This window comes from Lolium rigidum, chromosome 1, assembly GCF_022539505.1.
Source record: "Lolium rigidum isolate FL_2022 chromosome 1, APGP_CSIRO_Lrig_0.1, whole genome shotgun sequence".
In the NCBI taxonomy this organism is placed as follows: Eukaryota; Viridiplantae; Streptophyta; class Magnoliopsida; order Poales; family Poaceae; genus Lolium; species Lolium rigidum.
The window spans coordinates 205,595,104-205,621,768 of NC_061508.1; the positions used below are offsets into that span (position 1 = coordinate 205,595,104).

General features: G+C 44.1%; 2 protein-coding genes across 2 annotated transcripts; both read right to left on the reverse strand.

The window, feature by feature from the left end:
• Nucleotides 1–2,217: 2,217 nt before the first annotated feature.
• LOC124683004 (sugar transport protein MST5) lies at nucleotides 2,218–3,896 on the reverse strand. Its single transcript, XM_047217593.1, has 2 exons — nucleotides 3,746–3,896; nucleotides 2,218–3,645 (listed from the first exon to the last, which is right to left on the reverse strand). The coding sequence occupies exons 1-2, from the start codon at nucleotides 3,876–3,878 to the stop codon at nucleotides 2,237–2,239; spliced, it is 1,542 nt and encodes a 513-aa protein (XP_047073549.1). The 5' UTR covers nucleotides 3,879–3,896; the 3' UTR covers nucleotides 2,218–2,236.
• A 729-nt stretch (nucleotides 3,897–4,625) lies between these two features.
• Nucleotides 4,626–14,498, reverse strand: LOC124688630 (vacuolar sorting protein 18-like). The gene is made up of 24 exons (XM_047222287.1): nucleotides 14,382–14,498; nucleotides 13,933–14,228; nucleotides 13,641–13,853; nucleotides 13,419–13,558; nucleotides 13,219–13,314; nucleotides 12,742–12,809; nucleotides 12,525–12,626; nucleotides 11,669–11,807; nucleotides 11,418–11,558; nucleotides 11,221–11,340; nucleotides 10,988–11,044; nucleotides 10,847–10,906; nucleotides 10,403–10,510; nucleotides 10,104–10,264; nucleotides 9,533–9,611; nucleotides 8,853–8,915; nucleotides 8,584–8,717; nucleotides 7,057–7,162; nucleotides 6,559–6,747; nucleotides 6,214–6,441; nucleotides 5,888–6,043; nucleotides 5,422–5,583; nucleotides 5,192–5,308; nucleotides 4,626–5,116 (listed from the first exon to the last, which is right to left on the reverse strand). Exons 2-24 carry the CDS (start codon nucleotides 14,090–14,092, stop codon nucleotides 4,940–4,942), a joined length of 2,976 nt encoding a protein of 991 aa, XP_047078243.1. The 5' UTR covers nucleotides 14,093–14,228; nucleotides 14,382–14,498; the 3' UTR covers nucleotides 4,626–4,939.
• Nucleotides 14,499–26,665: the final 12,167 nt, after the last annotated feature.

Consider the following 26,665-nt stretch of genomic DNA (forward strand, 5'->3'; position numbering starts at 1 on the left):
CTCTTAGGGCGCTGGGTTTTACTAGCCTACAACAACGCAGGATGCCAAGGACCTTGTCAGTAAGTGCGACGCTTGCAAGCGTTTTGCAACTAAACCTCATGCACCTGTTGCAGAGTTAAATACAATATACCTTGCATGGCCTTTCGCTCAATGGAGACTCGACATGGTCGGTAAGTTGGAAAAATCCTCCCGTGTAGTTCAGGTCTACTTGTTTATCGCGGTCGACAAGTTCAGAAAGTGGATAGAAATCATGGTTGTTACCAATCAAGTTGCGACTGCGGCCGTAAACTTTCATCAAGTCAATAGTCTTGAGATTTAGCGTTCCCCACAGCATCATCACCATCACCGATAATGGCTCTAACTTTACTTCAAAGGAGTTTCAAGGTTATTGCAAGGAGTTGAGGATCCTAGTTAGCCATGCATCGGTAGCACATCCTTGGACCAATGGTCATGTTGAAAAAGCAAATGGCCTCGTTTGCAGCGGCCTAACGAGAATACTTCAGCGGCCCCTCGAGCGTGCAACAGGTGCTTGGCCTGAAGAATTGCCCTCAGTCTTGTGTAGTTTACATATGACCCCTGATAGATCGACGACCTTTACACCTTTTTTCATGGTTCACTGTGTTGAGGTTGTGCTTCCATCTGAGGTACGCTTTAATGTACCTCGTGTCGCTGCCTACAATGAGGACACATCATCAACTGCACTCGAAGATGATGTCGATGTCCTCGATGAAGCTCGATATGTTGCTCTTGCCCGCAACTCTATATACGAGCAGGGTCTACGGAACTATCACAACTGTCAACTACGGCCCATATCTTTCTCTAAAGGAGACCTTGTTCCGTGCCTCAAGCACGAAGGCCATGTAAAGCTTGAGCCCCCCCTGGAAGGACCCTTTGTTATCTCAGGTAATACCTAGTGGAGCCTATCGACTTAAGAATGTCAAGAGAGGAGTCAGTATTCCAACCCATGGAATGTCGCACAGCTTTAACGGTTCTCCGCTAAGGATTTTTCTTCCATCATCTTACAATAAGGCTACTTGGCCTACAATGTAGCTACGCTCTATCAATAAAGCTAAATTTTCCTCCATTATAACTTTATAAGCTTATATTTCCTTTAATACACCATATACTCGAGGGCTGTGTCATGCACAACTTATATACTTATTCTATGCACCCTTTACCCATATGCAAAGGCTTGAGTAGCTGATTCTGCCTAGCAGGTATACCTTTGATAATTATGACCCACTTGCATGCTAACTGACATGTCAGCAAAGCATCAGGCTAAGGAAACAGCTTCGCGTGATGGTAGTGTATCAATTCATTCTTCAATCAAAGGCTTTACAAAGTTGCATACAAAAACCTACAAGTTACAATAGTAGCACTACTGTGCAGAACATTATGTATTCATCAGTAAATTTATAGCATTAACCGAGCGTTATGACTCCTCCACGAGTTGGGTCGTATGCTCGGGGCTACTTCCATCAGAAGCGCGCAGATAAGTAAGTATTTCAAACAAAATAGAAGTACTTCATATACAAAGCACAGGAACAAAGGGATGAAATATCTTTCCTTTTTCATTTATAAGTTGAGATCCGATGATTACATTGAGAGATTTGATAAAAATAAGAGATAATGCATTGCACCGTTTATATTTAGTATTTTCTCTAGATGGCCTGGACTGCTAAGAGAAAGTTTGTCTTCTCTATCATTGTACATGTCCTAAGGCCTATGAGCTTTTTTTAACTGCTAAATATCATATGGCCTCTCATTAATTGTTCTCTCTCCCCACTGCATTGTTCTCATTTTTCTCTCTCTTCTCTTATGCATGTGAAATTGTTGGTGCATGCAATAATTAATGAGGTGAGCCATGTAAGTATAGTTTCTTGGTTTTAGCGAATTGGCACATGGGCCTTATAATTCCTGAGTTAGTATATCTTCTATTTTATTGACCAAATTTACGGTTAAAGTCTTTTTCTGGAAATGCGTAGTATCGAGTATAAATAAGACAATTTTATTTGCAACAGGAAACCACTAAATTGAATCTTTGAAATGTCTAACCGAAAATTAACCTCTACATCTGCAGGGCTTAATTAATTTCTAAAAAAATCTGTCCTAATTAAAATTCCTGAAATAAATCCAAAGGTAAAGAAAATTCTGCGACCTCCGATGTCTGCCAAACATTATCTTCTGACTGAGTCTGCAGCTAACTACATCTGGCGGACACGCACGAGCAGCTAAGCTAGACGCCGTGCATTCTGCGGTTGCTGCCGCCTTCGTGTCCGGCGGGGACGTACTTTTTCCAGAACCAGTGTCTGCTCCAGATGAGGCTCATCTCGTCGATTGGCACCCCCTTGGTCTCCGGCAGGAAGAGTGCGATGAATGTGGTCATGATAACCATCCACGCCGCGAAGAAGTAGAAGAGGCCGAACTTGAGGTGGCAGAGCATGGTGAGGAACGCCTGGCCGATGATGAAGGTGAGCGTCATGTTGACGCACACGGCTATGCTCTGCCCCGCAGACCTGATCTCCAGCGAGAACACCTCGCTGGGCACGAGCCACCCCAGGGGACCCCACGACCAGGCGAAGCCGGCGACGTAGAGGCAGATGAAGACGACGAGCAGCAGGGCGTAGGACCTGGACATCTCGCCGACGCCCGTGGTGCCGAACTGGAGCGCGATGAGGGTGCCCACCACCACCTGGGACACGAACATCTGCGTGCCGCCCTGCAGGAACAGGACGCGGCGACCGAGGCGGTCGACGCACATGATGGAGATGATGGTGGCAAACATGTTGACGAGGCCCGTGATGACGGCGGACATGAGGGACGCGTCCCCGCCGAAGCCGATGGTGAGGAACAGCACGGGCGCGTAGAACATGATGACGTTGATCCCCGTGAGCTGCTGGAAGCATGGGATGAGCACGGCGATGGTGAGCTGGGGCCGGTACTTTGGCTCCAGGATATTCCGCCAAGGGTGCTTGATGGCATTGGCCTCCTCGCTGGCGGCCACCATGTCGTCGTACTCGTCGTTCACGTCGGAGGTGCCCCGGACCTTGATCAGCACCTTCTTGGCCTCGGCGTTGTATCCCCGGGCGATGAGGGAGTTGGGGGTGTCGGGAAGGGCGAGCGCGCCTACTGTGATGATGAGGGCCGGGACGCCGGCGAGGCCGAGGCCGATGCGCCAGCCCCAGCCGCCCTCGATGCTGACGGTGGCGTAGTTAATGAGGTTCGCGGAGAGGATGCCGATGGTGGTCATGAGCTGGAAGCCGATGTTAAGCATGCCGCGGAGGTTGGCAGGGGCCATTTCGGAGAGGTAGAGCGGGACGGACTGGTTGGCGAAGCCGACCCCGACGCCGAGGAGGAGGCGGCCCATGATGAGCATCATCAGGTTCGTGGCGGCGCCGTTGAGGGCAGAGCCGGCGAGGAAGGTGATGCCGCCGCAGAACATGGACCACTTGCGGCCGAAGATGCGCGTGACGGAGGCGGCCACGAAGGACGTCGCAAGCGCCGCCAGGTACAGCGACGACGTGAAGAGCGTCAGCAGCTGGCTGTTGAACTTGCAGTACTGGTTCGTGTCCTTGTTCGCCTGCGACTGGGCGTACACCGATGGGAAGAACTCGCTCAAGAATGAGTCCATGGACGTCACGCCACCTTCACCCACGCAAATTATATATTTCACTCTCGTTAGTTACTTGACCCATGATCATCAATCAATTTCTTTCCATTTCCTACTGTACGTCTCAAGGCATACCGGAGATGCCGATGTCGTAGCCGAAGATGAGCCCGCCGGAGGAGGCAACGAGGCAGGAGAAGAAGACGAAGGCCGTCATGTGCCCAGGGTAGACCTTGCCCCCGGAGGAGCTTATCACCACGCCGCCCGCCATGGCTGCGGGACCGGCGACAGACAACAGCGACCGACGGGTGGAAAAGGTTCGAGGATGAAGAAGGATTGGAGGGGACGTACGTAGCCAAGTTTAGGAGGAGGCTATTGTTGTCTTTATAGCACCTAGAGTGGCAAACCTTGTCCAATGGATACACTCATGGACGAGAATGCAAGCTAGCTATTTATGATCACGTCCTGCAATGAAGCATGCTTCTAATCTAATATTAGAGCACCATTGTTCTTCCGTTTGCTTGAGACCGGTCTCGGCCTTTTCAATCCATAATTAGTCTTTTCTTCTTTCTTGCTCCTCTTAACTGAGAAGCAGTGTCCGTTGCAACGGATTTGCAACAGTCGAATGCAAACTTCCATTGCAGTTTGCATGTGTAAACAATGCTGATGAAGCATTGTTCCGTTGCCAGTGTCCAAGGCCCTGTTTGGAACGCAAGATCCTCCTACGGATGCCGCACGAAACCCCGAATGTATCATGCGTGCAGATACTACCATGCTACACAACTTCTTCAGTCAATTCTTCATCCCTCAAAAAAAGGAGATGAACATTATTCAGAGATTGTAAACTCAGTTACTCCAATATACCACAGAAACTACAAGAGCGTCTTCCCCTTCCTCTGTTCGAAAATAAGTTGCAGATTTGTCTAGATTTGCGTCTAGATACATGTAAATCCAGACAAATCTGCGAAACTTATTTTGGAACGAAGGGAGTATAAACGTTCACTACTTCAGATGCAGCTACAGATGATTTGCCAGTTTTCACAACTGAATCAAAATATTTCTTGTACAACTATACAATACAACCGTCGTGCTTTATTAGCACAACTGCGGGGAAATACATCTTCGCAGAAACTAGCTGGTAGAATTACAGAATGAGGTCCTGCACTGTACAAGGGCCCAGTAACTCAAGTTTTTATGAACAAAAGCTGTAAGGAGAAAAACACCTCTGGTGAGGAACACTGAATAAGTACACAGGCTGCACAACTGTCACAACCAAATCCACCAAAAAATCTAGGACTAGGTCGTCAACACCAGGTACAGACGTCCATGGTATCATATAGACATGGTCATCGGAAGAATCTTCTGAGCCGCCGGTTGAGGTTTGATTTCCCATGAAGCCTTTTCGGCCGACTCTTCAGGGAGAATGAAAGGCATCGAGATCTCCTTGATCATCAGATCGCCGCAGAAGGGGCACTCGCTTGCTACAGCATCGTCCAACTGCGACCTCAGCTGTTAACAATTATGATGACATCAGGCATAAGGACTGCAGAGTGAAATATATTCTGAGTTAAAATATCGCCAAACCTTATCAACTGGTGTTGTACTCATAATAGGTTCACCGTTTCCAATCCCGCCATTGTCTTTGGCTGCTTTCCCGTCCATTAAGCTAAGCTGCTTCTGAAGGTTCAGTATCCTCTCAGCCTACAAGAAAGACAAACTCAACCTTAGCCCACATGTACACACAATAATGAACTCAAGTCTAGTCTATTATTGAGAAATGGGACAAACGATTGAACCTCCGCAGAGAGACTTACTTGAACTTGGCTAGTGCAGCGAGTTACATGGCCAATCAAACAATTCGCATGGAAGGCGTGTCCACAGGGAAACACATAGAAAGGGGCCATGTGTCCAACAGATGTATAACTTCTTCCTACCTGGTGCAATCCTCCCACAGTCAATATTTTGCGCCGGCATACCTGTTAAGTATATGACAAATAATAAGCACCATGATTCAGCGCAGAAGATATTAAGTACATAAATCATACGACGGTGAACCGTCTGCACTGAGAGGAAAAAATGTGTATGCACTTGAGGAGGCTCTGTATTAACAAAACAGATGTCAGCCTATACTTTGGGTCATCTTTTTTCTCAAACATCGCTTACCACATGCCCAGTATGCAAAGGATGGGAAACTAATTAACTCTCATGTAAAAAACTGCAACAGGCACACAAGCCAAGCAAATCTGATATACCAGTGATCTCATGGCACCATTCTCTTACCCCACATTCCTCCTCACGATCAATCACAGTATATCTCTGAGCAAGGGCACCGATATCACTCCTTATGTTGTCTGCTCCACGCGTAGCATCATCCATCTCCTGCTTCAGTTGCTCAATCTGGCTGTTATAGTCCTTGAGAGATTTGCAGATCTCCTCCTGCTCGAATCATGTTTTCATTGTTATTGCCAAGAACATGGAACTAACATGACTGATACGTGGAACACTAACTAAGAGCTAGGAACGACGTGGAATCATGAGCCTTCAAGAACAAAATGAACATTAGAAGGTCATTCTATATATGCATAGATCAGATTCATATATCTTACTTTAAAGTCGTCAATCAATACAAAGTCTGGGAAAAATGGCAAGATATCCTCAATCTTCAGCAAGTTGTTAGTCTCTGATAGGAACTCTATAGCTTTCTTTATGTTCTCTCTCTTGACTCCTTTCTCTTGCTCGATGACATGCTTTGCAACCTTAAGCCACAGCTTTTTCCTAAGCTCTTCATCATCTTCAACTTTGTCTGCTTCTGCCTTTGCAAGCTCTAAGTCCACCTAGTGAGGACCAAACAAAGTACAGCAATAAGGAGAACCTCAGGAAATGAGAACAAAATAAGCATCAATATGTAAAGGACAGCAGATGCTTCTCAGATAATATATAGTGAAGTTTACCCTCAAAGCAAGTGCCACAGCTTCCTCGTGCATGGACATCATGCTGTAAATACGAACACAAGCACGCATTCTCTTCTCTTGGAGACATAGACGCAGAGCATACTGGGGTTCATAAAAGAACTCGGGGCCATTTGCTTGTCCACTACCGAACTTAGTGTCGAGAAATTGCAAAAGCTGGGATTCATCCTCCTACAGATGAAAAGACCAACGTATTAAAAACAACATACCTTTCATCAGTTCGCATGTGCGACAAATATTGACTTATGGTACACACATGTTACAACATGGTAAAGGAACAGGGGAAAGGTGAATAATGACATGACTGCAATGCGATAGTAAGTGATGCTGCTATTATGCATGGGCATAAAGTCAATGCCTATTGCCAATGTAAAATTAGTCTGCATTTCTTTCTATTTTGAAATAATGGCAACATAATGTACCTTCTTGGCATATAGCACACATGAACAGCAAAATATGCATTATGGCAAGAAAATATACCTTCTTGGAATACAATGAGAGCAACAAATTGTGCACTCCAGGATCCTCATTGTTCAAATCTTTGACACAAAATTCCAAGTATTTAATGACTTCATGTGTTTCATTCCTGCAAGAGTTGCTAACATGTTCAGTTCACAAATCATCTAAAGAACAGAAAAGTTAGCTGCTCAGGAGTACATGTTGCTCCAGAGCAGAGAATAATACCCACTAGAACACTTTCTAATAGTTTGATTCAAAGTTTCTCCATCTCAAATGGGATGAAATTCCAATATGGCTACAGACTTGAATTTAACATTTCAACGTATTGTTTATTGTAACATTCATAGTTTCCCTGAAATGCTAAAACCTTTAGACCCTGTTTGGGACACATGATATGCATACCCTTGGAAACACATAACAATGGTATTTTACTAAAAATCCCAAAACAATTGAATATAATGGTATTTTTTCTGATTGTAAACTTATTTGGATACCAAGGTAGTTCAGAGGTTATCACATACGACTAATAGAACAGAATTGGCAATCTCTTGTACTTCACACTGATTGGTTCTTCATCCTGCAGGTTCTTATAATTAATATAACATAAGAAACTGGATCTGCGAAGCATCAAGTAAACAAGAACTGAGGACCAGATGGGTCAACGAGCAGGCATGAGATGGCGCATCACAGGAAATGAATGGGACGCCAAGTGGGAGAAGAACGTGCAGCTGCCAAAGTCGCCTTCATCATGCCCGGGAGAGGCAAGCACCACCTTCTCACGCGGTTACCAGCGGTGGCGGAGCAGCCAGGAGAAGAATGTGTGTCTGCCGTCGCCGACCTCCTCGTGCGGTGCTGCCAGCTTTGCCTTCGTAGCGTGCAGTAGTCAGGCAGTTGCAGCACGTAAGCATGAAAAGTGGAGAGCGGGCGGCAGCCAACCCAGCAGAATTCTTTTTTCCAGGTGTATTAAGGAAAAGACAGATTGGAGCTGGGCTGAAACCAAGCTTCCAAACGAGTGTTTGGAGGCCGAAGCCAATCTTTTTACCAAGATGTAACTTACACTGCACTGAGAGTATAGGCTCTTAGAAGTTAGAAGTAAGCTAGTAGAAATTTTGTTACACGAAGACTCGTTTATAGTAGTATAATAAGAGAACAGAATAGATAATAAGCTGTTTGTGTATCATACTTGGCAATGGGAATGTGGTTCACTCACATAACGCATCACTGGAAAATACGAGGGGCAGAGGACCACCAAAGTTGACATGGGCAGAAGCGGTAAAAAGAGACTTGAGGGACTGGAATGTCCCTAAAGATTTGGCTCTTGATATGACTGCATGGAAATCAGCGATCCATGTGCCGGAATCTTAGTTTATTTGTTTTTTTCTCCCTCTCCTTGTTTTGGTTTCCTTATGTTTTGTTGGGTTCATATCTAGCCTACTGCAACTTGCTTGGGAGAAAGGCTTTGATGTTGTTGTTGTTGTACATGAAGACTCGTTTATAGAGTAGTACTCAAGATAACAGAAGAGATAATAAGTTGTTTGCGTATCATACTTGGCATGTGGTTCGCTCACATAACGCATCATTGCAGGTATAAGCTTCCCTGGATTCAACTTGCTTCTTGCAATCATCCATGATTCGACTGTCTCATAGGCATCTAACATGATCAAATCTGGGGCGAATTTATACTGCAAGAAAACAAGTTTTAGGTGGACATTTTTATACACTTAAGAAGTTTAGCTGCTTAATAACCAATGTAAGTAAATAAAGGTAAGTTTTGTATGGTAAGCAGAATAACAATTTTCTGAGTTGTAGAAAAGTACCACAAGGTCTACTGTAACATTAGGTCGTTGAAGCACTTCCAAGGCTTTCCTTGCTTCTCCTTGCTGAACAAGCAAGCAGCAAAACATTAGCACCAGTACCTCAGCCAAGGTCAATGGGTTTGTAAGAAGAATGGTCCATATAACATATATAAACTGTGTGTCGATTTATGATTTTTGAAGAGTATATTGAAGTGAAGCAATGGGTTCAAAAAAATATGTGTAATAAAGTATGCAGTGATACTTGATAAAGGACGTGTATTGAGACAAGCATAAAGGAAGAAAATTTGGACATATTTATAGATCGATGTATTACGCTGAATAACTGCTCCATTTATTATTTTTACACATATGCGAATTTATTGAAAAAATAAAGGTATTCAAGAAAAGGAGAGATAAGTGAATTTGATGCTACATATCTATAGCGGGAACATGAGACTGTCCCAGCTCAGATACAGCCCAAGCTAGTCTGGACTGGCCTGAGCCCATACCAGTACATATGTTACAGGAACATGCTTCTAAAAAATAGTTAGACGGGTTATGCAGCTTGCCCAACTGCTTTCTGACCTCGACTAGGCCTAAAGAGGTCATGGCACGTGTTATTAGTGGGTCTACCTTCACTAAAACATGAAACAAAAGATATTGTGTTAAGACTAGCTTTCTTAAGTTAATAAGTGCTTGACCTGAATGTAATGATGAACCACAATTTCATACTGCTCCTTCAAACCAGCAAAATATACCAGTTCATCCACTCTGCCGTAACTGCCAACAATTTAAACAGATTAATCAGAGGACCCAAGCTCATGCATGGAACCAGTAATGCATTGGAACAGAGAAAACACAGTACATCTTGTTCATTACAAGTACAAAAGAAGGCTATGAAAATAGTGTGCTTCTGTTCTACAGGCACCTCAGCATTCTCCCTGCTAAAATCCTAAAAATAGATATGTTATAGCTACGAAGATATACTTCTCAATCCATAATACTACGGCTATACACAGAGTCTGGGGGTTATAACAAGACAATGATTAGCTTTCCAATCATCTCAGGTTTGTCTGGGTCTTATTACTTAATCGCAAGTTTCGATCGATGCTTCACGTTCATATTTTAGCTCATCACAAGTATACAACATAAATGTAGTCTCAATTACTTTACATATGTTGCGTACCTGCATGATTGTGTATATATGACTATCAGAATGGGAACAAACTAAGAATCCAACTGACATGCAATGCACAACAATAATAGACATACCTTTCCAATAGTATCATAGTTGTTGCTTCATCTAATACGTCTTTGCTATCACTGAGAAACGCACGGAATTCATTTACTACTGAACGATATGCTGAGCTGTGGGAATCTGTTACTGTATTTGTAGTGGTGCCTGTGTCATCTTCCAACAGGAGACGATTAATCTACAAATATTACGCAAAATATACCGAGTAAGCCCCACAAATGCAGTTACACAGCCATTGAAGCACTATTTCAATTGCAAAGCAATTGAAGTACATTATTATAGAGTGCTGCAAAATGGAATCGTGGGCAGTAGGTACCTTGTCTAAGTACAGCTCAGTAGCCCAAGTCGAGATCATCGTTATCTGCATCTTATCATTTTTTGTGAGGTTATCGAGCCTTCGCAGTAAGAAAGTCCTGAGAGCATCCTGTCGAGTAGACAAGTCCATGATTGCAGATATAAATCAAGAGTCACATAGAAAATGTTATAACAGCATAAATCCTATGAAATAGCACAACACAGAACAACGAAAGCTTCGCCTAAGTAAATGCACAACAAGAAATAGATCTCAAGATGAATCCAAGACGTACTGAACCTTCTATATTTCACATGGATGTGACAAAGATGAGGATAAATGAATACATCAACAAGAAATAGATCACAGAGAAGTTTTCAACAATACCCATTGACTCAGTAGGAGTATATTCTAGAAAGATGGCTTCTAAAAACTTGTAAAAATATCAGAAAGTTTTGAACAAATTACCTGCTCACCGACAGATATAAATTTTAAACTGATCTCCTCAAATGATAGGATATAATTCATCTGAACCAAACAACATGATGTCAATGAACAGGACAACAAAATAGAAAGAAAAACTACTAAGGAACACACTACGGGTTTCACCTTAGCATAGAACGAAGCTGCTATGTAATATTCTTTTGCAGCAAATGCAGCATCAGCCTGCAAACAAAAAGGTTTTATACAAGAACAGAAGTCATTGATCATTGCAAGACAAGATCCAGCTTATCGCGATGCAGGAGCACAAAAAATCACATGTGACTATTCTGCAAACATGTTCACATGCATCGAGATGTATGAGCATTACTTCACATTAATCTCAAAGAATAAAACATTACCTGCACCAGATAAACTTGGTCCCTCTGAAAAGCATTACGGCAATGGGACAGCGCAACAGCGTATGTCTTCATATCCAAGTATACTTGCCACATATCACGACCCTCATCAGACGTAGAAACCTATAGCAAACATAATTAGCACCACCATCCTAGAAGCATTAATACATGACTCAAAAGCAAGCATCAGAATTCCATACCTGGAATATAGAACTGTCATCAAATGCATAGAAAACTCCAGTTGATGCATCACTACAGAGCCCAATGATTCCTTTTGAAGATTCAGCTGTATTATCAACTACAATCTCCTCCACAATTTTCTGACTGATTCTGTTCACAACCTAAGAAATACAAGTTATGTGCAATTGATACTTGGGAAAAGAGAAATTATGCATGAATGCAAAGTAAATCACAGATAAAATATGCAAAGCTATTTTTTGCAGCATCTTACCTTAATTTTGTCTCCAATCAAGAGCAGAAAATGGAACTCAGACAATGCAAATGACGCTGGTTTCATGCTGGAATCTCCGAGTTTTGAATAGTCAAAGAAACCCTTGTTTTCCACAAAATTCTCATCTCCGCTAGTAGAACTGCAGAACTAACAAATAGTAGATAAATAAAGTGCTCTCAATTGAGTTTCCCAATATTAATTCAAGAAGAAAGCAGTGGCGAAAATATTATAGCAAGAAAAACTAAAGTAGCACCGTAGTCTATTTCTTTTGAGAAACCATAGGCTTAATAAAAGTTTTATAGACACTTGTACTTTCTTAACATTAGGCTCACTGTGTGTTGCGACTAAGCTGGTTCGATGCTATCTGTGAGTTTGCCATAAAAGAAAGAACCTTACACATTCAACCAGACAGCTAAAAACTATGAAATTTCAAGTACATAGGCTTAAAGTAACAGAGACAATCATTAGGCTCATGTACTAAGGAGTATATTTCAAAAGAGTATCTCATGAGTTTTCACAGTTTCAAGTTATGAAGGTAAAACATTGATCATTAATTCTTATCACAACAAATGGGTACAAAGCTAATTTTGAACGTAACCCCTATAAGAATTTAATCATCTCAATTCTTTGTGGCCTGTCTAGACACCAGCTTACATTCGGGAATGCATCAGTAGATGATTTTCCTCATTCGCCATAAGTTCAATGATTAAACTTATAACAAGTTTAGGTCAGTAACGACAAATGCGTGTATTAGGAGAAATTTATTGCTAGGTGAAATCTGGTTTAGAGAAAACCATGATCTAATTCCTTTTACAAATTAGTAAATTACAGGATGAAATTAAGTTACACACTACACCTGTGTTGAGCTCCAAAATTCAGTTCGCCGTAATAAATTCCAGCTCCAGAAAGCCATCCAAAATGTTTAGCCCTTCTTTGCTTGATGAAGAAATGTAGTTCACTGGATGCCATGCAATGCAAACATATGTTACAAACAGAAAACCCCTACGCACAATAATAGAGCACAAATAGCAGGCACTTTGCTATAACACTCGTATAAACCATACTACACTTACCTATTAGGAATTTCTCCTGGTAGCTCCATGAAGTGAATGGCACGGTCGGCATAGCTAGCAAAAACAGTCTGTGAAGCAAGGTTGTTATTACAGACGATATCATAAGAAATGAGCATATACACACATCTTGCATCTCTTAAAAACTGAAACTAAAAGAGCAGAACATACACAAAATCATCTGCAGAAAACGTGTAGTATCTGAAGCTGCTCACAGAAAGAAAGGACATTCCAAGTGCACGTTACAATCACCTACATCTATCTAGTCTAGAAGGAAGATATACTGATTTCAAACGGCTGAGTATAATGTGTAGCATTTTCGATGCACTGAATCATGTTACTCGATGTAAGCGGCAATATCAATGATACTGTCGAATTCCCAGGTCTAACAGTAAGTTGTTGTTTTTTCACAAATGCAATCAATCTCGATAAAATACTGAAAGATGCAACAGATAAAAAAAATAGAGAAATGTTACTTACTTCTAGCGAACCAATGCCGGTGAATGAGTAAAGCCGTGTGGGCGTGACAGCCATCACATAGTACCTTGTGGCATTCCCAACCACAGTTGTCTCCATCTGCGCAACAAATTACTCGATAACACCCACTCCAACAAAAAAGCCCATCAACACAAAATTATGCATTGAACCGTGGCCCTGGTACTGGTAGCAAGAATTCAAACCTGCAGGTCTTTGATGCCCTCGTGCAGCTCGGTGAGCTCGAAAAGCAGCTTGACATACTTCTCCTTCTTGTCGGCCTCATCCACGGCCATCTCAAAGAGCTGCCCAGTTTCGGTCCCCAGGATTATCTCCTTGGTTGAGGCTGCAGCACCGAAATCGCAGAGGCTAACCAGTCAAGAAGAGCGAAACAGCGGAGGGGATCAGGATATAGTTGGAAAAAAAACCTTCTGTGATGGATTGGCGATTCCAGGCGACAGCATTGACGAGGAGGCCGCGGAGGCGGGGCAGTGGCTTGGGGCGCGGCCACCTGGCGTGGTGGTAGTAGGTTTCGGCGCCTCCTGGGTGGATCACCGTGACGACGCAGTGCTTGCCCCCTGGGTCCAGGAACACCCGGTGCACCGAGTGCTCGCCGGAGCGGCCGAGCCCGAGGTCGAGATCTGGAGGAGGGGTGGTGTTAATTAGCTGAACAAAAACGGGCATGCAGAGTGGAGTACAGTGGGGAGGGATGGGACTCGCCCTGGGCGTCCTCGAAGGAGAAATCGTGGCGGACGAGCCAGCCCCGGGAAGTGCCGAGGACGATGACGTCGCTGCCGGCCGCCATGGAGGTGACGGCGCCATGGCCCCTCGCGGCCTGGCGCTCGAGCGGGTCGACGGAGAAGAGCTGCCCGGCGTCCATGGCGGCTTGGCCGGTGAGCTTGATCGGAGGCGGGGAAAGGTCTAAACTTTCAATTCGGAGGATAATTCCGTGCGTGACTGCGCGCTGTCGTCTCGCCGGCAACTTCTCCCGCCGTCCAGCCTAACTGATTCTGAACCTAATGCAGAAACGGAACAGGGCGTGGGGGGATCAGGAGTCTGAAACTACCAACAACTCATTGACGTATCAGAGATTATATCCTAGAATCAATCGAATCACAGCAAGAACTCAGTAACTATCCCCTCGGAGACAGCGTGCTTGGCGAGCTCACCGCGGAGGATTGGCGGGGCGGAAGAGGACCAGGGCTTGGAGGTTGGGAAGGAGGAGGTGGGCGGCGTTGGAGGTTTGTCCCGACGAGCTGAGGGGCGCGGGGCGGACGGCGGCGGTGTAGATGACCGGATCTGGAGCCGGCCACAGAGCGACGGCTTTGGCGGAGGAGGCGCCGGGACGGGGTCCGGTTCAGCCCGTTGGACCGGACCTGTTTTTTTGGCACACGGGAGAAGAAAGAGCCAACGTCCTTACAAAAAAAAAAAAACGGGAGAAGAAAGAGCCGGACACCGCACAGTTTCAGAATTCAGGTGCGAGTTTCGGTTGCTGGTATGGTTTTTTCTTGTTTCCAGGTTTTGTTCCGCTAGCTGCTCCATGAGTAAAAAACCGAGGCTGATCATGTATTTGCACTACGAGTAGTTGCCAACAATGTAACAACTTGCATTTAGGGCTCGCCTTGGTTCTTTGGTAAAATCTTTGAGCCAACTTGATTCACGATTACCTGTGAAATTTGGTGCTCCATGTTCTTCGATCTTGGAAACAACATGTACTACGATCTTGAAAGGTTCATAGTAGTTTGATTGTTTCGCTAAGAATTGGGGTTAGGTTTCTTCTGCCTCCTCTCTTGTCTTGAACCCTTTGTGACGATTCCCCGCGTAACCAGTCATTTGCGAGCTAACATCATCCCAACAAGTGTAGATTTCGGTACTCTCCGTAGAACACCACGTGTCAGTTGTATTTCTAGCAAGATAGAGCATATGAACTAAATTAAGCATGTCTGATCATATAAGTAGGAAACAATGGCAAGTAAAGTTCAGAACATAAGAACATAAGCATGCATGATCATATAGGCAAAACTAATAAGAGCTCTAATTCATGAACATCAGAACTTGCACTCATACCGAAAACCGAAATGAAAATATAGGTCAAGCATGTAGCAAAATCAATGTTGAAGAAATCGTTTATCGGTGTCAACTCGGTCGGCTGGCGATTAGCGATTAATAGGCAAATCGGTCGATTAATCGGGCGATAAATGAGCTAATCAGGTGATAAATGAGTTTATCGGCTAATCGGTGACCATCAAGCAGTGATTAATCGGTCGATTAATCGTTGAATCGGGCGATTTTTTGAACAGTGAGCAAAATTAAGTTCCATTTCATCTAAAAAGGAATTTGAGGTTATATCTCAACTTTTTCATGATCTATTTTGAAGTTTGAATATCGAATAAAAGTCGTGATGAGTTGAGTTGAGTTGTTCAGCATAGCTAAAACAAATAAAAAAAATCAAGTAAAATCAAATATCAAAAGAACGATCAAAAGTTGGGTTTTTGAGGTTAATTCCATGCACTATAGAAACTAAGATTTTCCAACGAACGAAGATTTTAAAAATTACGTGTTTTGAGGTCATCGGTTGCTCAAATATGATGGAGGGATGAAGGGGGTAAGATATATATGGGCACGGTTGGTTCGATGCATGTGGCTTTCTATTAATAATGGTTTAGCTTTCAACCTAGTCTTTAGACCACAGATTTGATCATTATTTATATGAATATATTAGTACAAATTCATAGATTTGTGATACACTTTGAAACTTTAATGGAAAATCTAGTAATGCTATTTTTATTTGACAAATTTGAATATTTTTCTGTTCTCACCAGAATTTGACCGAGTCAGAGGTGGGCCGCGATCAAGATGGGTTTGAAGAATATATGTATAGAAGGAATATGTGAATCGGCCTTACATGCAAAGTTTGGGCTAGTTTGCCCATGTATCTGTACCATAGTAGGATACGTGTCTGTTAGGAGTTAGAGTTTTACTCGTGCACGGTTAGGTGCACGCCTGAATTAGAAAGTCCCCTGGACTATAAATATGTATCTAGGGTTTATGAAATAAACAACAACCAACGTTCAACACAAACAAATCTCGGCGCATCGCCAACTCCTTCGTCTCGAGGGTTTCTCCGGTAAGCACCATGCTCGCCTAGATCGCATCTTGCGATCTAGGCAAGACAAGCCTATCTCGTTGTTCATGCGTTGCTCGTGCTCGAAGCCTTTTTGATGGCGAGCAACGTAGTTATCTTAGATGTGTTAGGGTTAGCATTGTTCTTCGTATCATATGCTGTCGTAGTGCAACCCTTATGCATCTAGCCGCCCTTACACCTATCTTAGGTGTAGGGGCGGCACCCCGCTTGATCATAGTTTAGTAGATCCGATCCGTTACGGTTGCTCCTTGTTCTTCAAGGATTAGTTTAATATCCGCAATAGTTAGGCCTTACAAAGGGTTGGAGGATCCAGCGGCGTGTAGGGTGGAGTTTGCTAGCCCTAGACAGGATGTTCCGGGGATCAACCTCGTGTTGGTTTTTAGGCCTTGTCTAGGATCGGCTTACGGTCACCGTACGCGAGCGCGAGGCCCAATCGTGAGTAGGATGATCCGATTATGCGGTGAAAACCCTAAATCGTCGTAGATCGTTTTAACTTTATCTTGATCAATCAGGACCACCATATATTCGGACACCTTGTACGAATCATGGGTGGATCGGCTCTTTGAGCCGATTCACGAGACAACCCGAGAGCCGATCGAGGCTCGTATTTAACGTTTACGTGTATGCCATGCAGGAAACTAAGCGAGGCATCATCCAACACCTTCCCGACCGGGTATAGGTCAGGTGGCACGCCCTTGCGACAGCATCGGACGTGTGACCAGGGAGGCTTTGCGGGCCGTCGCTCCGAGGGACCGGGCCGGCCGCAGCCCTAGTTGTTCCCGGCTCTACGGTGTTGCCGGCCGCTGCCCGCCGGTGGGTTTCTGACCGCAACACATTCTGGCACGCCCGGTGGGACCATCTTCGACATCCACCCCATCGCCATCTACATCCGAGATGGCGGAAAGCACTCCGGTCAAGTACGAGGATCTGCCTGACGAGCTCAAGAAGAAGCATGATGAGATCAAGGCAGTCCTCGAAGCCGAACTCATCGGCTCTTTCCACAGAACCCGCTCCCCACGGCGTCGGGTGGAAAGGGTTCTCACCCGAAGGCGCACTCGATGGAGTGGACCCGTCCGCCCCGTCGAAGAACGCACCGTGTCGCCGCGTCAGGAGATCAACTACATGGTGGCTCATTCGTCGCATCGCCACTCGAGAGCTCGGTAAACACTTTGGAGCGTGTCGCTCCGCGCGTGGTCCAGGAAATCATGAGCCATCGGTATTCTCCGTCGGGACCAGCTCGGGGACTTACAAAGGAGAGATGCCACTCCGGTCCCATCCTCCGCCGCCGTTCGCATGGGCAGCACCGTAAGTGCCGAACTCATCGGCATACGTCGTCTACAAGATTGGTGGTGATCCTAGTGACTACCAATTCCTACCCGAGGCACCCAAGGAGATCCCGCACGGATACGCGTGCGCATACGTACCGGACCGCAATACCTGGGCACTCTCGAACCAGGTTGCAACAGCAGGGGCCTCTGGAACAGCAGGAGGAACGTCGGGAGCCGATCTTGAGAAGCAAACGTGGTTAGCTAAGTACGTGATGTCTACGGGAGCTTCTATTCTTGTAGACAGTGTTGGGCCTCCAAGAGCAGAGGTTTGTAGAACAGCAGCAAGTTTCCCTTAAGTGGATCACCCAAGGTTTATCGATCTCAGGGAGGAAGAGGTCAAAGATATCCCTCTCATGCAACCCCGCAACCACAAAGCAAGAAGTCTCTTGTGTCCCCAACACACCTAATAGGTGCACTAGTTCGGCGAAGAGATAGTGAAATACAGGTGGTATGAATAAGTAGTAGCAACGGCACCGCAACGAGTGCTTTGCCCAGGACGATAAACAAGCGGTAGTAACGCAGCAGTGAGTAACGCAAGAAAAACAAGAAACAAGCAGCGATAGCGATATTTAGGAACAAGGCCTAGGGATTAGACTTTCACTAGTGGACACTCTCAACATTGATCACATAACAGTAACAGTATAAATGCATACTCTACACTCTTGTTGGATGATGAACACATTGCGTAGGATTACACGAACCCTCAATGCCGGAGTTAACAAGCTCCACAATAATGCTCATATTTTAGTAACCTTTAGTGTAAGATAGATCAAAAGACTAAACCAAGTACTAACATAGCATGCACACCGTCACCTTCATGCATATGTAGGAGGAATAGATCACATCAATATTATCATAGCAATAGTTAACTTCGCAATCTACAAGATATCATGATCATAGCATAAACCAAGTACTAACACGGTGCACACACTGTCGTCTTTACACTCGTGCAGGAGGAATAGAACTACTTTAATAACTTTGCTAGAGTAGCACATAGAATAGTGGTGATACAAAACTCATATGAATCTCAATCATGTAAAGCAGCTCATGAGATTATTGTATTGAGGTACATGGGAGAGAGATGAACCACATAGCTACAGCGGAGCCCTCAGCCTCGGGGTGGATTACTCCCTCCTCATCATGGAGGCAAGCGATGGCGGTGAAGATGGCGGTGAAGACGGCGGTGGAGACGGCTCCGGGGCAATTCCCGCCCCGGCAGGGTGCCGGAACGAGACTTCGTCCCCCGAATTGGAGTTTCGCGATGTGGCGGCGCCCCTGGAGTCTTTCTGGAGGTTCGTCTTTTCTCTCGATGTTTTTAGGTCACGACGGCTTAAATAGGCGAAGAATCGGAGTCGGAGGGGCCACGGGGTGGTGCCACCATAGGGGGCGCCCCCTGGGCCGCGCTGCCGGTGGTGTGGGCCCCACCGGAACCCTCCGACTCTTCTCCGGTGCTCCGGAAGCTTCCGGGAATTATAAGGCCCTCGGTCTTGATTTCGTCCGATTTCGAAAATATTTCTTTACTAGGATTTCGAAACCAAAAACAGCGAGAAAACAAAGAATCGGCACTTCGGCATCTTGTTAATAGGTTAGTTCCGGAAAATGCACGAATATGACATAAAGTGTGCATAAAACATGTAGGTATCATCAATAATATGGCATAGAACATAAGAAATTATCGATACGTCTGAGACGTATCAAGCATCCCCAAGCTTAGTTCCGCTCGTCCGAGCAGGTAAAACGATAACAAAGATAATTTCGAAGTGACATGCCATCATAACCTTGATCATACTATTTGTAAACATATGTAATGAATGCAGTGATCAAAACAATGGTAATGACATGAGTAAACAAGTGAATAATAAAGCAAAGACTTTTCATGAATAGTACTTCAAGACAAGCATCAATAAGTCTTGCATAAGAGTTAACTCATAAAGCAATAAATCAAAGTAAAGGCATTGAAGCAACACAAAGGAAGATTAAGTTTCAGCGGTTGCTTTCAACTTGTAACATGTATATCTCATGGATAATTGTCAACATAGAGTAATATAACGAGTGCAATATGCAAATATGTAGGAATCAATGCACAGTTCACACAAGTGTTTGCTTCTTGAGGTGGAGAGAGATAGGTGAACTGACTCAACATAAAAGTAAAAAGAATGGTCCTTCAAAGAGGAAAGCATCGATTGCTATATTTGTGCTAGAGCTTTTATTTTGAAAACATGAAACAATTTTGTCAACGGTAGTAATAAAGCATATGAGTTATGTACATTATATCTTACAAGTTGCAAGCCTCATGCATAGTATACTAATAGTGCCCGCACCTTGTCCTAATTAACTTGGACTACCGGATCTTTGCAATGCACATGTTTTGACCAAGTGTCACAATGGGGTACCTCCATGCCGCTCTGTACAAAGGTCTAAGGAGAAAGCTCGCATTTTGGATTTCTCGCTTTTGATTATTCTCAACTTAGACATCCATACCGGGACAACATGGACAACGAGATAATGGACTCCTCTTTAATGCATAAGCATGTGGCAACAATTATTATTCTCATATGAGATTGAGGATATATGTCCAAACCGAAACTTCCACCATGAATCATGGCTTTAGTTAGCGGCCCAAAGTTCTTCTCTAACAATATGCATGCTCCAACCATGAAGGTGGTAGATCTCTCTTGCTTCGGACAAGACGGACATGCATAGCAACTCACATGATATCCAACAAAGAATAGTTGATGGCGTCCCCGAAACATGGTTATCGCTCAACAAGCAACTTAATAAGAGATAAAGTGCATAAGTACATATTCAATACCACAATAGTTTTTAAGCTATTTGTCCCATGAGCTATATATTGCAAAGGTGAATGATGGAATTTTAAAGGTAGCACTCAAGCAATTTACTTTGGAATGACGGATAAATACCATGTAGTAGGTAGGTATGGTGGACACAAATGGCATAGTGGTTGGCTCAAGGATTTTGGATGCATGAGAAGTATTCCCTCTCGATACAGGGTTTAGGCTAGCAAGGTTATTTGAAACAAACACAAGGATGAACGGTACAGCAAAACTCACATAAAAGACATATTGTAAACATTATAAGACTCCATACCGTCTTCCTTGTTGTTCAAAACTCAATACTAGATGTTATCTAGACTCTAGAGAAACCAAATATGCAAACCAAATTAGCAAGCTCTAAGTATTTCTTCATTAATGGGTGAAAAGTATATGATGCAAGAGCTTAAACATGAGCATAACAATTGCCAAGTATCAAATTATCCATGACATTTTAGAGTTACTACATGTATCATTTTCCAATTCCAACCATATAACAATTTAACGAAGATGAAACTTCGCCATGAATACTATGAGTAGAGCCTAAGGACATACTTGTCCATATGCTACAGACGGAGCGTGTCTCTCTCCCACAAAGTGAATGATAGGATCCATTTTATTCAAACAAAACAAAAAACAAAAACAAACCGACGCTCCAAGCAAAGTGCATAAGATGTGACGGAATAAAAATATAGTTTCAGGGGAGGAACCCGATAATGTTGTCGATGAAGAAGGGGATGCCTTGGGCATCCCCAAGCTTAGACGCTTGAGTCTTCTTAATATATGCAGGGGTGAACCACCGGGGCATCCCCAAGCTTAGAGCTTTCACTCTCCTTGATCATAGTATATCATCCTCCTCTCTTGACCCTTGAAAACTTCCTCCACACCAAACTCGAAACAAACTCATTAGAGGGTTAGTGCATAATCAAAAACTCACATGTTCAGAGGTGACACAATCATTCTTAACACTTCTGGACATTGCTCAAAGCTACCTGGAAGGTAATGGAACAAAGAAATCCACCCAACATAGCGAAAGAAGCAATGCGAAATAAAAGGCGGAATCTGTCAAAAGCGAACGATCCGTAAAGACGAATTTTAAAAGGGCACCAGACTTGCTCAAATGAAAATTCCCAAATTGAATGAAAGTTGCGTACATATCTGAGGATCACTCACGTAAATTGGCATAATTTTCTGAGTTACCTACAGAGAATTAGACCCAGATTCGTGACAGCAAAGAAATGCTGGAACTGCGCGAGTAATCCAAATCTAGTATTTACTTTTCTATCAAAGACTTTACTTGGCACAACAAAACATAAAACTAAGATAAGGAGAGGTTGCTACGGTAGTAAACAACTTCCAAGACACAAATATAAAACAAAGTACTGTAGCAAAATAAACACATGGGTTATCTCCCAAGAAGTTCTTTCTTTATAGCCATTAAGATGGGCTCGGTAGTTTTAATAATCCATTCGCGGAAATAGTATTTGAAGCAAAAGAGAGCTTCAAGAGACAAGTTCAAAACAAATTTAAGTCTAACATGCTTCCTATGAAGAGGAATCTTGTACACAAATGAATTCATGAAGAACAAAGTGACAAGCATAAGAGGATAAAACACGAGTAACTTCCGGATTCTCAACATAAAGAGGGGAAACTTAATATTATTAAGATGCATATAACCATATTTCCCTCTCTCATAATAACTTTCAGTAGCATCATTGATGAAATCCACAATATACCCATCACTTAAAACATTCTTATCATGGTTCATATGCATAGAAGTAAATTTGGCATAAGAAAAGTTATTCTCATTAATAGTAATTGGAGCAAGATTATTATCAAGAATTTGAACATGGTAAACAAATTGCATATTAAGGGAATTGTTTTTGGTAATCCAATCATGACTATGACAAGTTTCATAAGGATAGTTAGAACCTATATCATAGCATTCTTTATAGGGATTTCTATTTTCGTGCCCTCAGGTCCTTAGTTGTACTCAGTTTTCCCCAGCTCCTTAGTTTTTCCTCAGTTTTCCCCAAGCCCTTGTCTGAACCGCAGAAGGAGCTCGGACGGAAGGAATCCGTTAAGTTGACCGTTCCGTGCCGACGAGTGGGGTCGTGTCGTTTGTGGGGTCGCGTCGTGTGGGACCGCGTGGGACGGAGACGAGGCCGTGTTTGTGTGGCCGTAGCGTGTGGGGCCGTAGCGTGTGGAGCCGTGTGGGTCCGGGACGGGGGCACGAGTGGTTTCTGTCTCTTCCGCCCAGATTAGCAGTTTTCAATGTACCTTTTTCCTCTCTATCGCTCGATCTTATTCATATTTGATAGCCCAAATTGGTAGCAAATCTAGAGCAGACTTCTCCTTCGTTTTTTAACGCCATTCATTTCTTTATGCCTTCGTTTTTACCCAATCGGGTAGGAAATCTAGGGCACAAATCCGGAGAAAAAATATAGGATAAGCTGCATACGGCAACCAACATAGCATAGATATATTCAGGGACAGATCCAAAAGTAGTACCGATAGATCCAACATAAGCTACAATTTACATGAAATTAAGCTGCTCTACGGATAGAGCAGATCACATACGAGAGAGTGAAGTAGGCACGTTCAACGCCTCCGGGTAGCGCGTGTGACTCGCTTGGAGGTTGCGCGAGTGAATCCCAAGTGCTTTGTGTTTGGTCATGTACGCATGCACGTTCACGGTCCTTCCAACTCTAGCGCCACATCCGCCAATGGATTCAGCATGGTTCACCGGGGAGTTGAAGTCGGTGGCGCGGAGCTTCCTGTTGCAGAAGGGGCACTTGTAAATGCCTCGAGCAAAAGGGCCATCGTAATGGCCGGACTGCAGCCTCCTGAGGACGTGACGAGTCTTGGTGTGGAAGGACTCGTCGTCGCTGTCGACGCCGCTGCTCTGCACCTGTCACGTAGCACCAAAGATCGTGCAAAAAACACGGAGTCAATTGCAACGATGATGGAACAGAGAGTGAACAAAAAATCATGCATGATAATATGGGCTCGAAAAAAAGAGGTAGCCTCAGTTACATTGGACACACTTATATCCAGGATTTGAGTCGGCAAACCAAAGATCATGCACAACAAATTTGTACACACCAATTGTTTATCGACCAAACCCCGAATCAATTTATGCCCAAATATTCATCATCATCGGCACAAATCTTAAACAAAAGCAAATCACAAACACTAATAACGCAAGATCTAACACAAAAGGATCGAACTAGGAACGGACGAACGAGTAATAACGCAAGATCTAACAAAAAGGATTGAACTAGGAACGGACGAACCGTAATAACGGTAGATCTAACACAAAATGATTGAAATGAGATAAGAACTAGGGAACAAAGGGTTACCTCCGGCTCGTTGTCGACGATGGTGGTGTCGTAGGGGTTCTCCGGCGCGTCGTATCGCACTGGTTCGTACGGGTCCCAATCGACGGGGACCGGACGGTGGCGGCGGCCGATGCGCCGGCTGCTACGTTGGAAGCAGCCGACAGGGGCACGGACGGGGCGGCGGCCGATGCGCCGGCTGCTACGTTGGAAGCAGCGACGGGGGCACGGACGGGGGCGGCGGCCGATGCGCCGGCTGCTACGTTGGAAGCGGCGACGGGGGCTCGGACGGGGGCGGCGGCCGATGCGCCGGCTGCTACGATGGAAGCAGCCGACAGGGGCCCGGACGGGGCGGCGGGCTGATGTGCCAACAATGGGCATCTCATTCTTCTCCATCGCCGGTGGTTTTCTTCGGGGTTTTTCTTCGGTTGTGGAGAAGATGATGGGACGGGAGAGGCGGTTGCGGTGAGCCGGTGAGAACGTGCGTCGAGGGAGAGAAAGAGGGGCTCTATAAAGACGAAGGTGGCGTGTACCGCAACACGCGTCCGCTATGCACGGCAACACGCGTCCGCTATGCACGGCTGACGGCGTGCACCGCTACCCGAGTCTAACCACGGGACGTTTGGTGTACTCGGTTATAACCTCGGGCCTTATACGGAAATTTTATCACGTACTCGGTTTTCCCCTCGAGGACTTAGACCGGCAAGTGCAATATACTCGGTTTACCCTCAAGTAGCTGGTCAACGAGAGAGTCAACAAATGAGATTAACATAGCTAATTGAGTCATTTCATGCGCAAAAAAATCCAAAAAAATAAAAACATAGTGGCAACTACTCATGGAGTCTTCCTACGCAACCTCGCCACCTAGAAAACCTTAACAAACATATATAAATCAAGTTTTACCACAAATTGCCACTTCTCGGAATCACTAGTGTAGCTATGAAGATGCATGGTTTTCCACCCAAACCCCTTTGCAAAACATCTTTCCCAAAACATAGTTTGTCTAAATGATGCCATAATTGTCACACTCATGTATATTTGAATTGCAAATAATTTGATGTAGCCCAATATGAATTATATTGTACAAAACACACATTTTTCATTTTGTAATTCTTTTGTTTGAATCCCTTAGTCTATTTACTATTTATGTGCCCTTGGATTCTTAGTACTACTCAGTTTTGCCCTCAAGTACTTGTCACAAATGCTGCGAGAAGCCCAAACTTATCACGATTGGTTGAGCCGTTGTCACACGGATCGACTCCACGAACCGTTGATCCAGCGATCTAGCAGGCAGTATACCCCTATCCGTCTCTTCGTGGCAACCTCTCTCTCTCTCTCTCTCTCTTCGTGGCCACCCATCTCTCTCTCTCTCTCTCTGTCGGTGGAGAATGCAATGACGAGTTTGCCACTTAATCCCTATATAGTATTGGTATAAACATGAGGCATACATATTTGCGGATTTCGGTGATTGCATTATTTGTCAGCCCTCTAACAATTATCAACTATCTTGAGCTGTCCTTTTCTTTTAGGGAATATAGTTTGGGATATAGTATTGGTATTTTGAAACGGCCTAAAAGTGGTATAATTTTGTTATAAACATGAGGCATACATTTTTGCAGATTTCGGCGATTGCATTATTTGTCACCCCTCTAACAATTATCAACTATCTTTAGCTGTCCTTTTCTTTTAGGGAATATAGTTTGGGATATGGTATTGGTATTTTGGAAAGGCCTAAAAGTGGTATAATTTTGGTATAAACATGAGGCATACATTTTTGCGGATTTCGGCGATTGCATTATTTGTCACCCCTCTAACAATTATCAACTATCTTTAGCTGTCCTTTTCTTTTAGGGAATATAGTTTGGGATATGGTATTGGTATTTTGGAAAGGCCTAAAAGTGGTATAATTTTGGTATAAACATGAGGCATACATATTTGCGGATTTCGGGATTGCATTATTTGTCACCCCTCTAACAATTATCAACTATCTTGAGCTGTCCTTTTCTTTTAGGGAATATAGTTTGGGATATAGTATTGGTATTTTGAAACGGCCTAAAAGTGGTATAAATTTGTTATAAACATGAGGCATACATTTTTGCGAATTTCGGCGATTGCATTATTTGTCACCCCTCTAACAATTATCAACTATCTTTAGTTGTCCTTTTCTTTTAGGGAATATAGTTTGGTAATTTCGGTGAATGCACACACTAACTTTGAAAACAACTACAAGTACATCCCAAGCTGAATAATGGATTTGTAACTAGGTATCCCTTGTAACAACTTCTAGCGCCTGGTGAGCAATGATAAGAATCCGATCGTAATTATACAACAAAAAAAACAACCGGCCATCGGATTAGCTTGCTTCTTCAACTCGATCAGCTGCCTTAATCGCTTGTTCATTTTCTTCGGTTCTCCCTTCACTTCCACCGGTTCCGCATTGGGAGCATTAGGCATAATCGGAAGGTCCCTAATCGGAACGGCTCCTCTCTCCGCCGCATTCTCTACAGACAAGTCCCCCCTCCCAAATTGCGCCCCCAATAGCGCCAATTGATTCCTGCAAGCGAAGCCTCGCGAACGTACACATCGATCCACTCGAAATGCCTGCATTTCTTCAAGATCTAAAAACAACAACGTGAACCCTAAATCCCAAATTCGAGGGAATAACAAGAAAATCGAGAGAAAACGAGAGAAATTGGAGCGAGATCTAACCTTATCCCCCTCTCTATATGGCAAGCTCTCGCATGCAACGAACTCACGTCCACGGTTGCCGTTCTCGTCCGTCTTACGGATCGACCGCTTCGGAGGCTCGTG

Coding starts and splice junctions, on each gene's coding strand:
- LOC124683004 (XM_047217593.1), bottom strand. CDS start 3,878: ATGGCGGGCGGCGTGGTGATAAGCTCCTCCGGGGGCAAGGTCTACCCT. Junction 3,646..3,745: donor CTACGACATCGGCATCTCCG/GTATGCCTTGAG, acceptor GCGTGGGTGAAG/GTGGCGTGACGTCCATGGAC.
- LOC124688630 (XM_047222287.1), bottom strand. CDS start 14,092: ATGGACGCCGGGCAGCTCTTCTCCGTCGACCCGCTCGAGCGCCAGGCC. Junction 10,907..10,987: donor CAGCTTCGTTCTATGCTAAG/GTGAAACCCGTA, acceptor TGTTTGGTTCAG/ATGAATTATATCCTATCATT. Junction 8,916..9,532: donor TGGTTCATCATTACATTCAG/GTCAAGCACTTA, acceptor TTGCTTGTTCAG/CAAGGAGAAGCAAGGAAAGC.